This window comes from Hyperolius riggenbachi, chromosome 9 (genome assembly GCF_040937935.1).
Source record: "Hyperolius riggenbachi isolate aHypRig1 chromosome 9, aHypRig1.pri, whole genome shotgun sequence".
NCBI lineage: Eukaryota > Metazoa > Chordata > Amphibia > Anura > Hyperoliidae > Hyperolius > Hyperolius riggenbachi.
Genome location: NC_090654.1, coordinates 197347942 through 197366808, shown reverse-complemented (window position 1 = coordinate 197366808; position 18867 = coordinate 197347942). Strand labels below are relative to the sequence as shown.

General features: G+C 45.7%; 1 protein-coding gene across 1 annotated transcript in view; it reads left to right on the top strand.

The window, feature by feature from the left end:
* Nucleotides 1-18867, top strand: part of PRORP (protein only RNase P catalytic subunit) — a 131295-nt gene that overhangs the window by 64479 nt on the left and 47949 nt on the right. The window contains exon 4 of the mRNA XM_068253860.1: nucleotides 16913-17020. Coding sequence (XP_068109961.1) covers nucleotides 16913-17020 — 108 coding nt within the window. The remainder of the gene's footprint in view (nucleotides 1-16912; nucleotides 17021-18867) is intronic.

The following is an 18867-nucleotide window of genomic DNA, read 5'->3' as shown; positions in this document are numbered from 1 at the left end:
GATGACACGGAATTAAAAAATGAACAATAATTATGTGCACTCTGGCAATGCATTTGTGGGGCTATAAAACCCAGCTTCTTCAGACCAATTTTCAGCGCCTTCTGTGTGACAACAGCCGAGTACTGAGCGCATTGATTCTGTGTCATCCCTGGAGTAAGCCTCCTCCTCTTTTCCTTTTAAAGGACCACTATCGCGAAAAAAGTAGGCAGTTAAATCTGACAGAACCGACAAGTTTTGGGCCAGTCCATCTCTTCATGGGGGATTCTCAGGTTTTTCTTTGTTTTCAACAGTGTTTCCTGAACAGTTAACTGTCAAAATATTAAAGGGAACTTGAAGCGAGTAAAATTATTTAAAATAAACACATGACGTAGCTGTAAATTAATATTACATGCTAACTTCACCGTCAGTTCCTCTCAGAAGCTCACCATTTTCTTCTTACAGTGATCCCTTCCAGTTCTGACAATATTTTGTCAGAACTGAAATAGACCAGTTGCTGTCAGTTACATATCAGCAGATGTCAGTTACAACTGAATGTGCAAGGCAATGTCCATGTTTCCCTATGGCTCAAGTGGGTGATATTACAGTTTAAAGGGGTACTATGGCTAATTTCTTACTTTTAAGTGCCTTTAACATAAGTATTAGTATGTGAAACATTGTTAATGACATTTAGTTTGGCTGATCAAAAGTTTTTTTTTTACACTGCCACTAGCCATTTATTCGTAAGGAGGCACGTCGGAAGATTTACCTTCCTGACGCCGAATCAGCATAATCCATCGTCATGTAGGAGGCATCTGTAACTGTGGTCTGTGTTGCTAATACTTCCACCACCGGTCCGCTCAGTGAGGTTCAATCCAACTGTAACTGCACAATCGTGCCGTTACTGAGATCTGTGTAGGCTGCAGCTGCTGTACGGCTCTATAGCTTCACACTGCCCGCTGAGGACCCCTGGCACAGCGACGGACGTAGTAGAGGAGAAAGAGATTGAGTATTAGACTACACAGGAGGTGTAATGAATAGCGGAGATGCCGCCGCAGAGGCAAGCGGCATGGCGGCTATCTCCGCGTTCCAGCCGGCGGCTTCTGCCGCATAGCAACATGCTGCTGGTTTGCCTGGTCCATCTAGTGCACACAGATTGAGAGCTACGCGCGCGCATGCCAGGCGACAGGACTTTTATGCTAGTAGAAGGGGAGTCAGCTGATCAAGCCGATCAGCTGACTCCAGCTATGCTCCGGATTGGCTGAGTGACTGAGGTGGCGCTGTGGAGCGCTCTGGGTATATATTGGACTTGCCTGTCAGTTGCAAGTTGTCTGCTGTTGCGAAAGCTTACGTGTGAGCACTCAGACCATAGTCAAATCTTACAGTGTGTTAGAACCAGCCGGAGCTGGGAATTCACACTTAGTCAGATTCCGTTGATAGCCTATTACTCTATTGTATTGTGAGACTTCTGTACCATTCTGTAGACTAGTTCCCAGGTGTTGAAACCAAGGACTTCACACCTAGATTAGGACGGTTATATATTTCTGTTTACCTCTTATGATCTCTGGCTTTCCTGACCACTCTCCTGCTTACTGATTCGGTACTTCCATCCACCTGATAAACTGTTGCCGACCTTGCCTGTACCCGGATACCGAATCAGTCTTCCGTCTCTGTACTTTATCTGTCCGTATGTTGCTGACCTGGCTTGTCTGACCTTTCTGGCTGTCACCTAACCTTTAGGTGATCAGCCTTACTGTACTGTCTGTGACATTTGCTCTTCAGGTGTTCATTAGCTGCAAGCACAGGCTTATGGTCGCCTGCTCCTCAGGAGACCATCTTGCAGCACAGTCAGTGGTCCCTGCCCCTCAGGGGTCCACTGGCTGCAGTACAGTCTGATTCCCTGCCCCTCAGGGAATCTTTGGCTGCAGTATAATCTGATTCCCTGCTCCTCAGGGAATCCTTGGTTGCAGTCCAATCATTATCTCTCATCCATCTGTTAGCTCATTTGCAGCCCAGTCAGTGGTCCCTGCTCCTCAGGCGTCCACTGGCTGCAGTACAATCTGATTCTCTGCTCCTCAGGGAATCCTCGGCTGCAGTTCCATCATAATCACTCATTCCATCTGTTACCTCATTTGCAGCCCAGTCAGTGGTCCCGGCCCCTCAGGGGTCCACTGGCTGCAGTGCAGTCTGATTCCCTGCTCCTCAGGGAATCCTTGGCTGCAGTAGTGCCTGTGTCTCCCGCTTCTCGGGAGATAACTTCTCTGATTACTGTTGCACCAAACACAATACCACATTGGGTGTCCTGTGTCCAGCTATACTAGTATTATTGGTGATTCTGCAGATCACCACATAATCAGGTATAGCATCTGTATTATTGGGGATACTGCAGTTCACCAATAATCAGAAAAATCTGTGTTGCTGACACCAATCGTTACAGGAGGTAAGTATGACCTGTGCATGGTTATTTTGACTTTTTATTTTCAGTTCAGGTTCTCTTTTTAAGATACCAGCCAGCCTCCCTAATCCCTTGCACACTATATTATCAGTAAGACTTTGCAACTGCTGTTGAAAACAAAGAAAACCCTAAAAATCCCCCATGAAGAGATGGACTGGCCAAAAACCTGTCGGTTCTGTCAGATCTTAACTGCTTACGTTTTTCGCGATATTGGTCCTTTAATACAGTTTTATTATACGCTGGGTGCCTCTTTCCCGCTGTTTATATTGTCTACCCTCCTTTGGAGGGAGGCCTCCAACTGCAGACACCTACACTGGTGGCCATTTTTTAACTAAAGAGAGCGACCACATCCCAAGAGAGCCCATCTACCTCGCCTGTAAACCGTAGTTCTCCACATGCCTTATTGGTTGGTTGTCTATCCAAGTAACCTAAATTTGTGAGTACCGTTTACCTACTATTGCTCCATTTTCAATACATACTACACTATCCAGGGGCCCGTTGTTTCTGTGTTTATTTTTCAAGGCACATTCTGGCCCATGTGCAATTAAACTTTTTCTCTTGAGTTTTCTCCTAGGACATAATGTTTCACCTTCGATTTAGAATAAATTTTCAGCACTTTTCAAAGTACCAAGTAGGAGAAAAACGTAGTATCAAAATTATTTTGAGTATGTTTTTGCTTGCTGTTGGTTAAAGGGCATTTTATTAACAAGTTTGAAAATATCACCTAGGTTAAGAAGGTAACTGCTTATGGGCCCCTATCTCTTAAAGAGACTCTGTAACAACAAAAACCTCCCCTGGGGGGTACTCACCTCGGGTGGGGGAAGCCTCCGGATCCTAATGAGGCTTCCCACGCCGTCCTCTGTCCCACGGGGGTCTCGCTGCAGCCCTCCGAACAGCCGGCGACAGAGCCGACTGTAGCTTCAATATTTACCTTTGCTGGCCCCAGCGGAGGCGCTGTGGCGGCTTTTGGCACGGAAATAGACGGAAATACCCGATCTCCGTCGGGTCCGCTCTACTGCGCAGGCGCCGGAAACTTGCGCCTGCGCAGTAGGGCAGACCCGACGGCGATCGGGTATTTCGCCTACTTCACAGCCGACAGCCGTCAGAGCGCCTGCGCAGGATCCAGGAAGGTAAATATTACGTCACCGCTGCACGGAGGGCTGCAGCAAGACCCCTGACGGATGGAGGACGGCGTGGGAAGCCTCATTAGGATCCGGAGGCTTCCCCCACCCGAGGTGAGTACCCCCCAGGGGACGTTTTGTCGTTACAGTTCCTCTTTAAAGGGATACTGTAGGGGGGTCGGGGGAAAATGAGCTGAACTTACCCGGGGCTTCTAATGGTCCCTCGCAGACATCCTGTGTTGGCGCAGCCACTCCCCAATGCTCCGGCCCCGCCTCCGGTTCACTTCTGGAATTTCTGACTTTAAAGTCAGAAAACCACTGCGCCTGCGTTGCCGTGTCCTCGCTCCCGCTTATGTCACCAGGAGTGTACTGCGCAGACACAGACCATACTGGGCCTGCGCTGTGCGCTCTTGATGACATCAGCGGGATCGGGGACACGGCAACGCAGGCGCAGTGGTTTTCTGACTTTAAAGTCAGAAATTCCAGATGTGAACCGGAGGCGGGGCCGGAGCATCGGTGAGCGGCTGCTACAGTATCCCTTTAAGGCAGAGTTCCCCAAACCTATCCTCAAAGCCCACCAACAGTACATGCTTTGCAGAAAACCACAAACATGCACAGGTGGAGTAATTATTGTCTCAGCAGAGCTGATTAACTACCTCTGTGGATTTCCACAAAATATGCACTGTTGGTGGGCCTTGAGGAGAGCGTTGGGGAACACTGCTTTAACCTCCTTGGCGGTAACCCCGTGTGTGACACGGGGTAAGCCGCCGGAGGGTGCCGCTCAGGCCCTGCTGGGCCGATTTTCATAATTTTTGTTTTGCTGGACGCAGCTAGCACTTTGCTAGCTGCGCCAGCACTCTGATCGCCGCCGGCCCCTGCCCGATCGCCGCTATCTGCTGCGGCGCGGGCCCCCCCCCCCCTCCAGACCCCAGCGCTGCCTGGCCAATCAGTGCCAGGCAGCGCCGAGGGGTGGCCCGGGACTCCCAATGACGTCCCGACGTCAGTGACGTCGGTGACGTCATCCCGCCCCGTCGCCATGGCGACGGGGGAAGCCCTCCAGGAAATCCCGTTCTATGAACGGGATTTCCTGATCGGAGATCGCCGAAGGCGATCGAAGCGGGCGGGGGGATGCCGCTCAGCAGCGGCTATCATGTAGCGAGCCCTCGGCTCGCTACATGATTAAAAAAAAATTTTTTTTTTTAAAAACTGCTGCGCTCCCTCCTGGCGGTATTTTTCATACCGCCAAGGAGGTTAAGAGACATGTGCAATAGTAAAAGTTGACTTTCTGAACAGCTTACAATGAGAAATTATATATGACCTATATTACATATTCAGCCACAACGAGTCCCATAACACAAGTGCAGCCACTACAAATCCCATATTACAAGTGCTCCACAGTACATACAGTATGCCGTATATTTAAATATATCCTGTGGTATATGTGCCCATACTACAAGTGCAGCAATTAAATGAACATTCACTACACATCAAATCCCAGCCAGGGCACTATCTGCACTGAGTTTATATATTCTCCCCGTGTCCATGTGGGGTCCTCCGGGTACTCCAGTTTCCTTCCATATCCCCAAAACAAACAGATATGTGAATTGGCTTCCTCCTAAATTGGCCCTGAATTACAATATATACAGTACAGAATACATACACTGAGTGGGCAAAAACTTAGAGACACCCAGTTTTTTCTCAACCTTCTCTCTCTGAACATCCGAGATACAATCGGGCAAGAAAATCCTAAAAGAGTCGTTGTTTCAGCGATGCTAGTACCAACCCTTTATGCACAGATAATTATCCCTCATTCAGAGTCAGTTAAATCTTGTGTCTTACCCATTATGACATTAACTTCTGTGGTAACTACGTCGTCTGAAGCTGAGAGTTCCTTAACCACTTGAGGACCACAGTCTTTCTACCCCTTAAGGACCAGGCACTTTTTTTCCATTCAGACCACTGCAGCTTTCACGGTTTATTGCTCGCTCATACAACCTACCACCTAAATGAATTTTGGCTCCTTTTCTTGTCACTAATAAAGCTTTCTTTTGGTGCTATTTGATTGCTCCTGCGATTTTTACTTTTTATTATATTCATCAAAAAAGACATGAATTTTGGCAAAAAAATGATTTTTTAACTTTCTGTGCTGACATTTTTCAAATAAAGTAAAATTTCTGTATACATGCAGCGCGAAAAATGTGGACAAACATGTTTTTGATAAAAAAAAACCCATTCAGTGTATATTTATTGGTTTGGGTAAAAGTTATAGCGTTTACAAACTATGGTGCAAAAAGTGAATTTTCCCATTTTCAAGCATCTATGACTTTTCTGACCCCCTGTCATGTTTCATGAGGGGCTAGAATTCCAGGATAGTATAAATACCCCCAAAATGACCCCATTTTGGAAAGAAGACATCCCAAAGTATTCACTGAGAGGCATGGTGAGTTCATAGAAGATATTATTTTTTGTCACAAGTAAGCGGAAAATGACACTTTGTGACAAAAAAAAAAAAAAGTTTCCATTTCTGCTAACTTGCGACAAAAAAAAATGAAATCTGCCACGGACTCACCATGCGCCTCTCTGAATACCTTGAAGTGTCTACTTTCCAAAATGGGGTCATTTGTGGGGTGTGTTCACTGTCCTGGCATTTTGGGGGGTGCTAACTTGTAAGCACCCCTGTAAAGCCTAAAGGTGCTCATTGGACTTTGGACCCCTTAGCGCAGTTAGGCTGCAAAAAAGTGCCACACATGTGGTATTGCCATACTCAGTAGAAGTACTATAATGTGTTTTGGGGTGTATTTTTACACATACCCATGCTGGGTGGGAGAAATATCTCTGTGAATGACAATGTTTTCATTTTTTTTACACACAATTGTCCATTTACAGAGTTATTTCTCCCACCCAGCATGGGTATGTGTAAAAATACACCACAAAACACATTATACTACTTCTCCTGAGTACGGAGATACCACATGTGTGGCACTTTTTTGCACCCTAACTGCGCTAAAGGGCCCAAAGTCCAATGAGTACCTTTAGGATTTCACAGGTCATTTTGCGACATTTGGTTTCAAGACTACTCCTCATGGTTTAGGGCCCCTAAAATGCCAGGGCAGTATAGGAACCCCACAAATGACCCCATTTTAGAAAGAAGACACCCCAAGGTATTCCGTTAGGAGTATGGTGAGTTCATAGAAGATTTTATTTTTTGTCACAAGTTAGCGGAACATGACACTTTGTGAAAAAAAACAATTAAAATCAATTTCCGCTAACTTGTGACAAAAAAATAAAAACTTCTATGAACTCACCATACTCCTAACGGAATACCTTGGGGTGTCTTCTTTCTAAAATGGGGTCATTTGTGGGGTTCCTATACTGCCCTGGCATTTTAGGGGCCCTAAACCATGAGGAGTAGTCTGGAAATCAAATTCCGCAAAATGACCTGTGAAATCCTAAAGGTACTCATTGGACTTTGGGCCCTTTAGCGCAGTTAGGGTGCAAAAAAGTGCCACACATGTGGTATCGCCGTACTCGGGAGAAGTAGTACAATGTGTTTTGGGGTGTATTTTTACACATACCCATGCTGGGTGGGAGAAATAACTCTGTAAATGGACAATTGTGTGTAAAAAAAATCAAAAGATTGTCATTTACAGAAGTATTTCTCCCACCCAGCATGGGTATGTGTAAAAATACACCCCAAAACACATTATACTACTTCTCCCGAGTACGGCAATACCACATGTGTGGCACTTTTTTGCACCCTAACTGCGCTAAAGGGCCCAAAGTCCAATGAGTACCTTTAGGATTTCACAGGTCATTTTTGTTTCAAGACTACTCCTCACGGTTTAGGGCCCCTAAAATGCCAGGGCAGTATAGGAACCCCACTAATGACCCCATTTTACAAAGAAGACACCCCAAGGTATTCCGTTAGGAGTATGGCGAGTTCATAGAAGATTTTATTTTTTGCCACAAGTTAGCGGAAATTGATTTGAATTGTTTTTCTTCACAAAGTGTCATATTCCGCTAACTTGTGACAAAAAATAAAATCTTCTATGACCTCGCCATACACCTAATGGAATACCTTTGGGTGTCTCCTTTCTAGAATGGGGTCATTTGTGGGGTTCCTATACTGCCCTGGCATTTTAGGGGCCCTAAACCGTGAGGAGTAGTCTTGAAACCAAATGTCGCAAAATGACCTGTGAAATCCTAAAGGTACTCATTGGACTTTGGGCCCCTTAGCGCACTTAGGGTGTAAAAAAGTGCCACACATGTGGTACCGCCATACTCAGGAGAAGAAGTATAATGTGTTTTGGGGTGTATTTTTACACATACCCATGCTGGGTGGTAGAAATATCTCTGTACATGACAATTGTTTGATTTTTTTTTACACACAATTGTCCATTTACAGAGATATTTCTCCCACCCAGCATGGGTATGTGTAAAAATACACCCCAAAACACATTATACTACTTCTCCTGAGTACGGCGATACCACGTGTGACACTTTTTTTGCAGCCTAGGTGCGCTAAGGGGCCCAACGTCCTATTCACAGGTCATTTTGAGGCATTTGTTTTCTAGACTACTCCTCACGGTTTAGGGCCCCTAAAATGCCAGAGCAGTATAGGAACCCCACAAGTGACCCCATTTTAGAAAGAAGACACCCCAAGGTATTCCATTAGGTGTATGGCGAGGTCATAGAAGATTTTACTTTTAGTCACAAGTTAGTGAAAAATGACACTTTGTGAAAAAAAACCAATAAAAATCAATTTCCGCTAACTTTTGACAAAAAATAAAATCTTCTATGAACTCGTCATACACCTAACAGAATACCTTGGGGTGTCTTTTTTCTAAAATGGGGTCACTTGTGGGGTTCCTATACCGTCCTGGCATTTTACGGGCCCAAAACCGTGAGGAGTCTGGAAACCAAATGTCTCAAAATGACTGTTCAGGGGTATAAGCATCTGCAAATTTTGATGACAGGTGGTCTAAGAGGGGCCGAATTTTGTGGAACCGGTCATAAGCAGGGTGGCCTTTTAGATGACAGGTTGTATTGGGCCTGATCTGATGGATAGGAGTGCTAGGGGGGTGACAGGAGGTGATTGATGGGTGTCTCAGGGGGTGATTAGAGGGGAAAATAGATGCACTCAATGCACTGGGGAGGTGATCGGAAGGGGGTCTGAGGGGGATCTGAGGGTTTGGCCGAGTGATCAGGAGCCCACACGGGGTAAATTAGGGCCTGATCTGATGGGTAGGTGTGCTAGGGGGTGACAGGTAGTGACAGGAGGTGATTGATGGGTGTCTCAAGGTGTGATTAGTGGGGGGAATAGATGCAAGTAATGCAATGGCGAGGTGATCAGGGCTGGGGTCTGAGGGTGTGGGCGGGTGATTGGGTGCCCTAGGGGCAGATGGGGGTCTAATCTGATGGGTAGCAGTGACAGGGGGTGATTGATGGGTAATTAGTGGGTGTTTAGAGGAGAGAACAGATGCAATGCACTTGGGAGGTGATCTGACTGCGGGTCTGCAGGCGATCGGATGGTGTGGGTGGGTGATCAGATTGCCCGCAAGGGGCAGGTTAGGGACTGATTGATGGGTGGCAGTGACAGGGGGTGATTGATGGGTGGCAATGACAGGGGCTGATTGATGGGTGGCAGTGACAGGGGGTGATTGATGGGTGATAGGTGATTGGCAGGTGATTGACAGGTGATCAGTGGGTTATTACAGGGAAGAACAGATGTAATTAATGCACTGGTGAATTGATAAGGGGGGGTCAGAGGGCAATCTGAGCGTGTTGGCGGGTGATTGGGTGCCCGCAAGGGGCAGATTAGGGTCTGATGTGATAGGTAAAAGTGACAGGTGGTGATAGGGGGTGATTGATGGGTAATTAGTGGGTGTTTAGAGGAGAGAATAGATGTAAACAATGGATTTGGGAGGTGATCTGATGTCGGATCTGCGGGCGATCTATTGGTGTGGGTGGGTGATTAGATTGCCCGCAAGGGGCAGGTTAGGGGCTGATTGATGGGTGGCAGTGACAGGGGGTGATTGATGGGTGATAGGTGATTGGCAGGTGATTGACAGGTGATCAGTGGGTTATTACAGGGAAGCACAGATGTAATTAATGCACTGGCGAATTGATAAGGGGGGGGGTCTGAGGGCAATCTGAGCGTGTGGGCAGGTGATTGGGTGCCCGCAAGGGGCAGATTAGGGTCTGATCTGATAGGTAACGGTGATAGGGGGTGATTGATGGGTAATTAGTGGGTGTTTAGAGGAGAGAATAGATGTAAACAATGGATTTGGGAGGTGATCTGATGTCGGATCTGCGGGCGATCTATTGGTGTGGGTGGGTGATCAGATTGCCCGCAAGGGGCAGGTTAGGGGCTGATTGATGGGTGGCAGTGACAGGGGTTGACAGGGGGTGATTGATGGGTGATAGGTGATTGGCAGGTGATTGACAGGTGATCAGTGGGTTATTACAGGGAAGAACAGATGTAATTAATGCACTGGCGAATTGATAAGGGGTGGGGGGGGGGGTCTGAGGGCAATCTGAGCGTGTGGGCGGGTGATTGGGTGCCCGCAAGGGGCAGATTAGGGTCTGATCTGATAGGTAACAGTGACAGGGGGTGATTGATGGGTGATTAGTGGGTGTTTAGAGGAGAGAATAGATGTAAACAATGGATTTGGGAGGTGATCTGATGTCGGATCTGCGGGCGATATATTGGTGTGGGTGGGTGATCAGATTGCCCGCAAGGGGCAGGTTAGGGGCTGATTGATGGGTGGCAGTGACAGGGGGTGATTGATGGGTGATAGGTGATTGGCAGGTGATTGACAGGTGATCAGTGGGTTATTACAGGGAAGAACAGATGTAATTAATGCACTGGCGAATTGATAAGGGGGGGTCAGAGGGCAGTTGACAGATAGTGACAGGGAGTGATTGATGGGTTATTAGGGGGGTGATTGGGTGCAAACAGGGGTCTGGGGGGTGGGCAGGGGGGGGGTCTGAGGGGTGCTGTGGGCGATCAGTGGGCGGGGGGGGGCAGATCAGTCTGTTTGGGTGCAGACTTGGGTGGCTGCAGCCTGCCCTGGTGGTCCCTCGGACACTGGGACCACCAGGGCAGGAGGCAGCCTGTATAATACACTTTGTATACATTACAAAGTGTATTATACACTTTGTAGCGGCGATCGCGGGGTTAACATCCCGCCGGCGCTTCCGTATGGCCGGCGGGATGTTACGGCTGGTGGGCGGAGCCAGTTGCCGGGGGAAGCGCGCGTCATCAATGACGCGATCGCTCCCCCGGCATAGGAAAAGGACGCAACTCCCTAAGGCGTATTGCGGTCCTTAAGGCATCCACTTTGCCGCCGCCCATGGGCTGTGGGCGGTCGGCAAGTGGTTAAAGGGATACTGTAGGGGGTCGGGGGAAAATGAGCTGAACTTACCTGGGGCTTCTAATGGTCCCCCGCAGACATCCTGTGCCCGCGCAGCCGCTCACTGATGCTCCGGCCCCGCCTCCGGTCCACTTCTGGAATTTCTGACTTTAAAGTCAGAAAACCACTGTGCCTGCGTTGCCGTGTCCTCGATCCCGCTGATGTCATCAAGAGCGCACAGCGCAGGCCCAGTATGGTCTGTGTCTGCGCAGTACACTCCTGATGACATCAGCGGGAGCGAGGACACGGCAACGCAGGCGCAGTAGTTTTCTGACTTTAAAGTCAGAAATTCCAGAAGTGAACTGGAGGCGGGGCCGGAGCATTGGGGAGTGGCTGCGCCAACACAGGATGTCTGCGGGGGACCATTAGAAGCCCTGGGTAAGTTCAGCTCATTTTACCCGACCCCCCCTACAGTATCCCTTTGCTGCCTTGTAGAAGTGTTGTTTGCAGTTTATTATCCCAGTTGTCAGGCAGCTGGGCTATTACCAGAAAATGCAATACTGTACTAGTTCCTTATCCAGCTCACCCTGCAGAGTCAGTATGTGTCTGTGATACTGGGGAATCCCCATGCTGTTCTCTTTGAATACAGGGAAGTTCTCGGCTCCCTCCTCTGTAGCCACAGGCAGATTTAGCTATAATTACCTCTAAGCTTCGTGCAGTATGTAGATCTGTAACATTGCTGCCATTTTTGGGGGTATTTGAAGTACTGGATTTTTTTTTGTTTTTCTTTGCTAGGGAAACTTGTGCAGAAATAATGTTAACATAGTTTTCTGAGCTGTATAGGGGCAAAGGGGTCAGCTGTCTTGTCAGACCGTAAAGTGAACCGAGCACCACTTTTAGCACCCAGGGCATCTCAAAAGCACCTTAAAAATGCATACTAACAATGTGACTCTTTACTAAAAAAAACCTTTCATTTCACCTCATCTTTTTACATTTAAGGGTTAATTACAGGTAGTATTCTTCTATTTCCTCTGTCAGCAAGCCATCCTCTTAGATAAGGAATTTTCTAATTAGACTTAATTGCACAGAAGCTAAGATCAAACAAACCCATTCAGAATTGAGGAGGGGGTACACTGTGCTTCAAACCGATAACATAAATCACACTTGATGAGCTTCACACCAACCCCACATAATGGCGATGAAAATGGAGCAGGGGGGTTAACTTTCAGCTATTTGAAACCAGGAGCTGCTAAGATCTCTTTGAAGTGAATCTGAACTCAGTAAAATTATTTATATTAAACACATAGGGCTTGATTCACAAAGCGGTGCTAACCTACTTAGCACGTCTAAAGTCTTTAGAGGCGCTAACCAGGGTGCTAAGTAGGTTAGCACCGGATTTCTCAATCAGATCGTGCGCTAACTTTAAGTCCCATAGGCTTTAATGGGCACTTCGCGCGGTGCGCCCTGCGCTCTGTGCAGTACGCGCGTAAAGTTTTACGCGCATAAAGTTTTGCGCGCGTAAAGTTTTATGCGCGAAAAGTTTGTTTAGACGTGCTAAGGGGGTTTTCACAGGCGTGCTAACAGTTAGCACCGCTTTGTGAATCAAGCCCATAGTGTACCTGCAAATGAATATTACATACTTGCCTCGCTGTCAGTTCCTCTCAGAAGCTCACAATTTTCTTCGGGAAATTTGTTCAAGGATATTTAATCAAGAACAACCAGTAAGGAAACAGTGGGTAGATTACCAACCAGGAAAGGGGAGAAACCTTAACAAGTGCCTCAATGTAAAAATAATAGAAGATACAATGAGGTAAAATAACAATAGGGATATCTTACTCCTCTGGACAAAATCCAAGCCAGGATAGACTACCGGTACCTATAACTATAAATAACTGCACTATTAGAACTACAGGTAACAAATAGGATAACACTCATTCATTAGATATAGACAAGCGAGACCCGATAGTAATAATGAACAGCCAACAATAAAGTTGAACCATGTCAAAGCAATAGCAACGTCATAGACCATAATAGCAACAAGCTGAAGATATATGCATATCTATATGTGTACCTTTATTTAGACTTTTATTTTTTAATTTAGGTTTGCTCTAAGGTTAATCATTAATTACTGATACGATCTTGATTATACAGTTGTACCACTCCATCCGAAGTACATTGACTCCGTTTATCCTCCCATTGCATAAATTTGGTAAGATTGTACAATTAAGATTGTATCATTGATGTGTATCTTCACAGTTCAGAGATCGTTTTTTCATTTAACACCATATGTCCATGGCGTTTGTTTGGACTTCCCTTCAGTCTAGTCTTACAATCTAGAAATATATTCGGGTCTGTACACACTGCTGCGCTTGTGCTGCACTTTTAAAATCCCATGTGTTAATCGCAAGGTCTTTTGAAAAATCATGAAAATCGTGAAGACATGTACACACTGATGCGATGCGATTTTTCTATTTTCATGAAGGTTTTGCATTTTAAAAAACGCAGCACAAGCGTAGCAGTGTGTACAGGCCCTAACCTGGGTATAGAAATAGAAGACGCATAAAAGGACCTCACTGATAAGCAAATTACAGCCATAAAAGTTTTCCTGGCTGAATACAACTTCTGAGAGCAGAAGAAGATTAAAAAAGTCAGTAGTTCATGTATTTTAACTCTGGGACACTTAATAGACTGCCACTGAGCAGAGACAACAAAACATTCAATCTACTTTATAAATGTTTAAATATAAAATATAATCATAGGATATCTAAAAAAAAGTTATTTTAGGGGTAGGAGGACAAATACAATTGTTTCTCATCTGTTTATTTTCACCTCGGGTAAGCTATGTACACTCGCTAGATGAAACTCAGCCATAGCGGCTGATAACCTCTGTTGAGAATCATCAAGCCCATACCGCTATGTTGACCCTCAGTCTCCTGCCCGCATAAGCTAGCGACGTGTCTGTTCAGCCTTTTGCCTTATTAAACAATTGATCTTGTCATGTGATTGCTTGCACCTTTTTATGGGATGTTTCTAAAGATGAATCTAGTTGAAGATCTGTGAATCAATTTTTTGCACGTTTTAATATTACATTTTTAAGCTAATCTTTTTTTTTTTAAATGCATCTATCCTTGTATCTATACTGGTGAATAATTGGTGTAGTGGCGCACCATTGAGGATATGTTTTTTGGTCTCCTCATATGTGTAAATGAGGCAAGGGGTGTAGGCAAGCGCGAAAAGAACTCTGAATAATAATAGAGCAGTCGTGCGCGAATCAGGACAGATAATCCATTTGTGCCCCAGAGTCTCCCAGGAAATGGTACATATTACTGTAATGCTAAGGCCCGGTTCACATTAGCGGTGGCCGTCCGGAATCGCCGTGCCGGAGCCGGACCGCTTGCAGAACGGACGGAACGGACGCACGGCAATAGCAATGAAAGCCTATGCGTCCGTTCACATGCGTCCGTTCTGCCGGACCGGACCGGATCCGGACTCCGGCGTCCGTTCCAACATGCGCTATTTTTTGGTCCGGCTCCTCCGGCAGCCGTATCCGGGGCGGAGCCGGACTGCACCATCCGGCCAATACAAAGTAATGAGAACCGGAGAGCGCACAACACACTGGCTACAAAAACCGGACGTTCTACCCCACTTCCTATGCATTTTGGATGGGGACCACATGGAGTTCACAGAGTGGGGCAGCAGCGATTTCATGCTGGAGCTCTAGGCAGCAACATGTCTGATATAAGTCTGATAACGAGGAGGCGAACAACAGAGAATTCCCAGGTATACGAAAAATGCCTGGATCCATGGTCCCAACTGCAGTCTCTGTATCCACGGATGGTCTCCACACGTCCACCTGTCTCCAACAATGACCCCAGACCCTTCTGCTGACCTCCCAGACCCCAGGTATTTACAGGTTGTTATCTCCTTAAGAAACCGGATCCGGACCGCAACCGTGTTCACACCGCACGGAAACCGGATGCAAACGGACCGGATCCGGACCGGATCCGGATAGGAACCGTACGGATCATGTCCGGTCCGGATACGGTGCGGTCCGGACATCCGGTGCGGTTTTGACAAAACCGCAAGTGTGAACGGGGCCTAAAACAGGTTTGCTGCCATATGAAGCTTGGGGCACATGGAGAGAACATACATTCACTGTGCTGGCTGCCAAGATTCATTTTCTTGCTTAGTAAGTGAGGAATTCATATGAGGCATTGGAAATGTATTCCAGGTGTCAGTTGTTGCCAGCCCTTCAGTGCTGCTGGTGTGACACCTGCATATTAGCAGAAAGGCGAGTTCTTCATGAGAGGTGTATGAACAATGTTCCTGCTCAGACTTTTGGTATCTGGGTATTTTTATGCCGCAGGCTAGCCTTGTCATGCGCCTGACAAATTGTATAATGTCTTCACGATAAACATTGTGTGAACGCTTATTGAAGGGTTGGCTGTGTTGATGCACTTGTTCATCCTGGTATCACGTGTCGCAAGAATGATGTTAACTGGACCTATTGACATTTCTTACATCTCTACAGCCTTTTGAATGTGGCTGCTCTCCTCTCCAGTGTCATGCAAATACTGTATTGTTGTCCTATGTTTCTGCTCTGTTTATATACAGTGTTTATATCAAATATATAATTATTTAGTATCATTTCTTTTATTATTGCTGGGAATTGGGTGATGGGTTTGGACACACAGACACATAGACTGCACCTCTATGCACTTCTGATGTTTGTGCGTGTCTGCCTCCCACACGCATTGCCAAAACACGGACGGCAACGCGTACAGTGTGAACGAGGCCTTACAGAGCAATGTGAACAGAATCTATGGATTAATGTAGGATCCGTTCACCTCTGTTAGGATCCGGTCTGTTTAGTTCCTCCAAACGGAGCGTTTTTAATGCCAGTGTGAACCGCGCCTTAGATATATTTAGATATATTTTAAACCTTCAACGTAGCAGCCTTTTATAGGGATTCGTTTATAGGGATCCTTCTTCTTGTGTCTTCTTCCGGGAGGGAGTACCAGAGGAGGGGAGAAGCACATGAGAAATCCTGCATACTGGGGTGGGAAGAGGTAATCCGCTTTGAGAGGCTGTGTAAGGGCCCTTTCCCACTAGCAATCACTAGCGTTCGCGCTGAACGCTAGTGATTGCGATTCAGCAAATGCACAAAATTTCGCTGCGATTTTCCGACGTTTGCGATTGTGATTTTGCTATGCTATGCACTGCATAGCAAAATCGCGGCAATAATCGCTCCGCCGCGCGACTGCGATCAGGTAAAAAACTAATCGCGGTAGTGGAAATGACCTACCGCGATTCCTATGTTAAAAGCAAACTGTAGCGATTTGAAAAATCACTAGCGGTTTGCGGTTTTGCGATTCAGCCATCACAAACGCCGTAGTGGAAAAGAGCCCTTAATGCTGTTTTTGAAATGCCATACACAAACACATGAGCCATTACTATTTTTTTTTTTTTTTTTTTTTTTGTTCCTCAAAGAAGTATTTGAGAATCAGATTCATACTAAAGAGTCCTATACAATTTGCATGACAAATATACATGTAACCTGTATCAATTCAATCATACAATATGTATACATATATGGTATCACTGGTATTCTTTTTGTTGTGCTAACTACAACAGCAAATACTGTATATCTCTACCTGTTGTGAATTCCTTTACAATATGACACTGTGACAAAACATAGAAAACAATGGGTTTGGGAGATCAGTAGAATATAATGGCATTTGTATTTCACACATATAGAATAACCATACTGCAATCTAAATGATGGTTGGTATACCAGAGGGCATGTTACAGATCATACTTGTATCACGACATTAAAATACCTTATTGAGCAGAAAGCTCTCATTCTCCTTTTATCAAAGGTAACAAGGTGCAGATGTGCCACTTGGTACATATAATATAGGACCATTAGCCATTGATAGTAGCACAAGACACACAGATACTTGTCCATTAGTGTTTTGTTACAGGTATGCTTTTCTTGATTACAGGAGTTGGAGTCATTTCTTCAGTTTATAAATTGCCGGCCTCCCTATGACATTGTAGTGGATGGACTGAATGTGGCGTACACATCCAACTGGAACCCTCTCTCTGAATGTGTGAGTAATAAATGACTGTTATCGTTGTGATCACTGTGTGTAAGCCTTTTACCTCTACTGCAGTCTCAAGGTAGCCATACATCAGGCGACTTGGCGGCCGATCGACCATCCGAATCGGATGAAAATCGGTGCCGCCAATTGCATGCCCGACCGACAATGCAACCAATTTCAGGACAAAATTGGTTGCATAAGTCAGTCAGGCATGCTGCAAGATGTTGGGCCGACTTGCTCGATCGGGTGCACGGCAGTAACGGCGTGCAATTTCGGGATGATCGATGAATGAGACAAAACCCCTGAGGCTGTCCCCTCTAATGTTAAGTCTCCCCCCGGTTCCCCATGCATTTTATACATTACCTGTCTACATACAAGCGCCCTACGATTTCCTAGTAAGAGTCTTCAAGGTACCCATACATCTAGCGATTATTGGCAGAGTCGACAAAGACACCAATCTCTCTCTAATTGAATATGATTAGAGAGAGAGATCTGTCAGCTACCCTTACACCTCAGGCTGATTCCCAATCCATTTCATGCTAAAATCGCCTTGTGACGCCGTATCTGCCGCCTTTCCAGCCTGACACTGCCTCCCCTAATGTTTAATGTGCCCCCGGTGCCCAGTGCACTCTATACTGCACATTACCCATCTGTGGCTGCGGCTGCCACTTGCTAGAGGCTTCCCTCTGCCGTCCATAAACGTGCCACGTGGTTGCCTAGTAACGTGGCTTGTGTGTGACGTCACACACGCTCCCACTTTACTAGGCAACCACTTGGGGAGGGTGTATGGATGGTGGGGGGTGCCCAGAGCAAGCAGCGGCCTCTGGCAGCTCCATGAGGCTTTTGAGCCCTCAAATGAAGGATTGTGTAAAAAATGCTTTAGTTGCCTCACATTTTTATGCAATCATTTTGTTCACCCCACTGAATTAAAGCTGAAAGTCTGCTCTTTAACTGCATCTGAGTTGTTTTATTTAAAATTCATGGTGTTAATGTACAGAACCAAAATGAGAAAAATAGTTGTCTGTCCAAATATTTATGGACCTAACTGTATGTGTAATCTCTTAGTGACACCAAATATTTCCCTTTTATTGATGATGAGTCTGGGGGCTGCTCGGGTGGAGGACCTGAAGCCTCTTTTCTTTTTCTTCTTTCTCTTCTTCTGCTAGTTCAACTCTTTTCTTGCTGCAGATGCTGAGTTGTAATTCTTTTCTTTATTAACATATATACCTATATGCCTTATTTTACCCACCTATTGAACAATATACTGTGGTTTACTTCATGCAGGATCCCTTTATGCAGGGCTGTGGAGTCGGAGTCGTGGAGTCGGAGCTATTTTGGGTGCCTGGAGTCGGAGTCGGGGAAAAATGCACCGACTCCGACTCCTAATGCATTTGTAACTGTAATTAAAATAGAAAATATGATAAAATGTTCTATTTCTCAGATAATAGTCATTAAAAATAATGTATATATACAGTATCTATACAGTAATAGCTGTGCTTAGTCCACAAAAATGAAATAAACCAATCAAAATTAGTTACTTGTGCTGCTTCAATAAAGCAGTCCCCCTATTTTTAAGGTCAGATATACATATCTGATTGTGACTGTATATATGATGTGTACACAGGAATCTCTTATATATACTAAATAACATCTATGCTGTAAGAATAAAGCCTGATGTGTAGCCGTGTCACTAATAGAGATGGTCAATGAGATGGAAATAATTCTGCATTGATGCTGATTTATGCAAATGTATGCACTCCCTTTGCTGATGAAATAAAATAATTTGATATGTTGTTAAAATTTGGTTTGGTGACTACAAATTAAAGGGTAACTGAGACGTATGAAAAGTTAAGTTT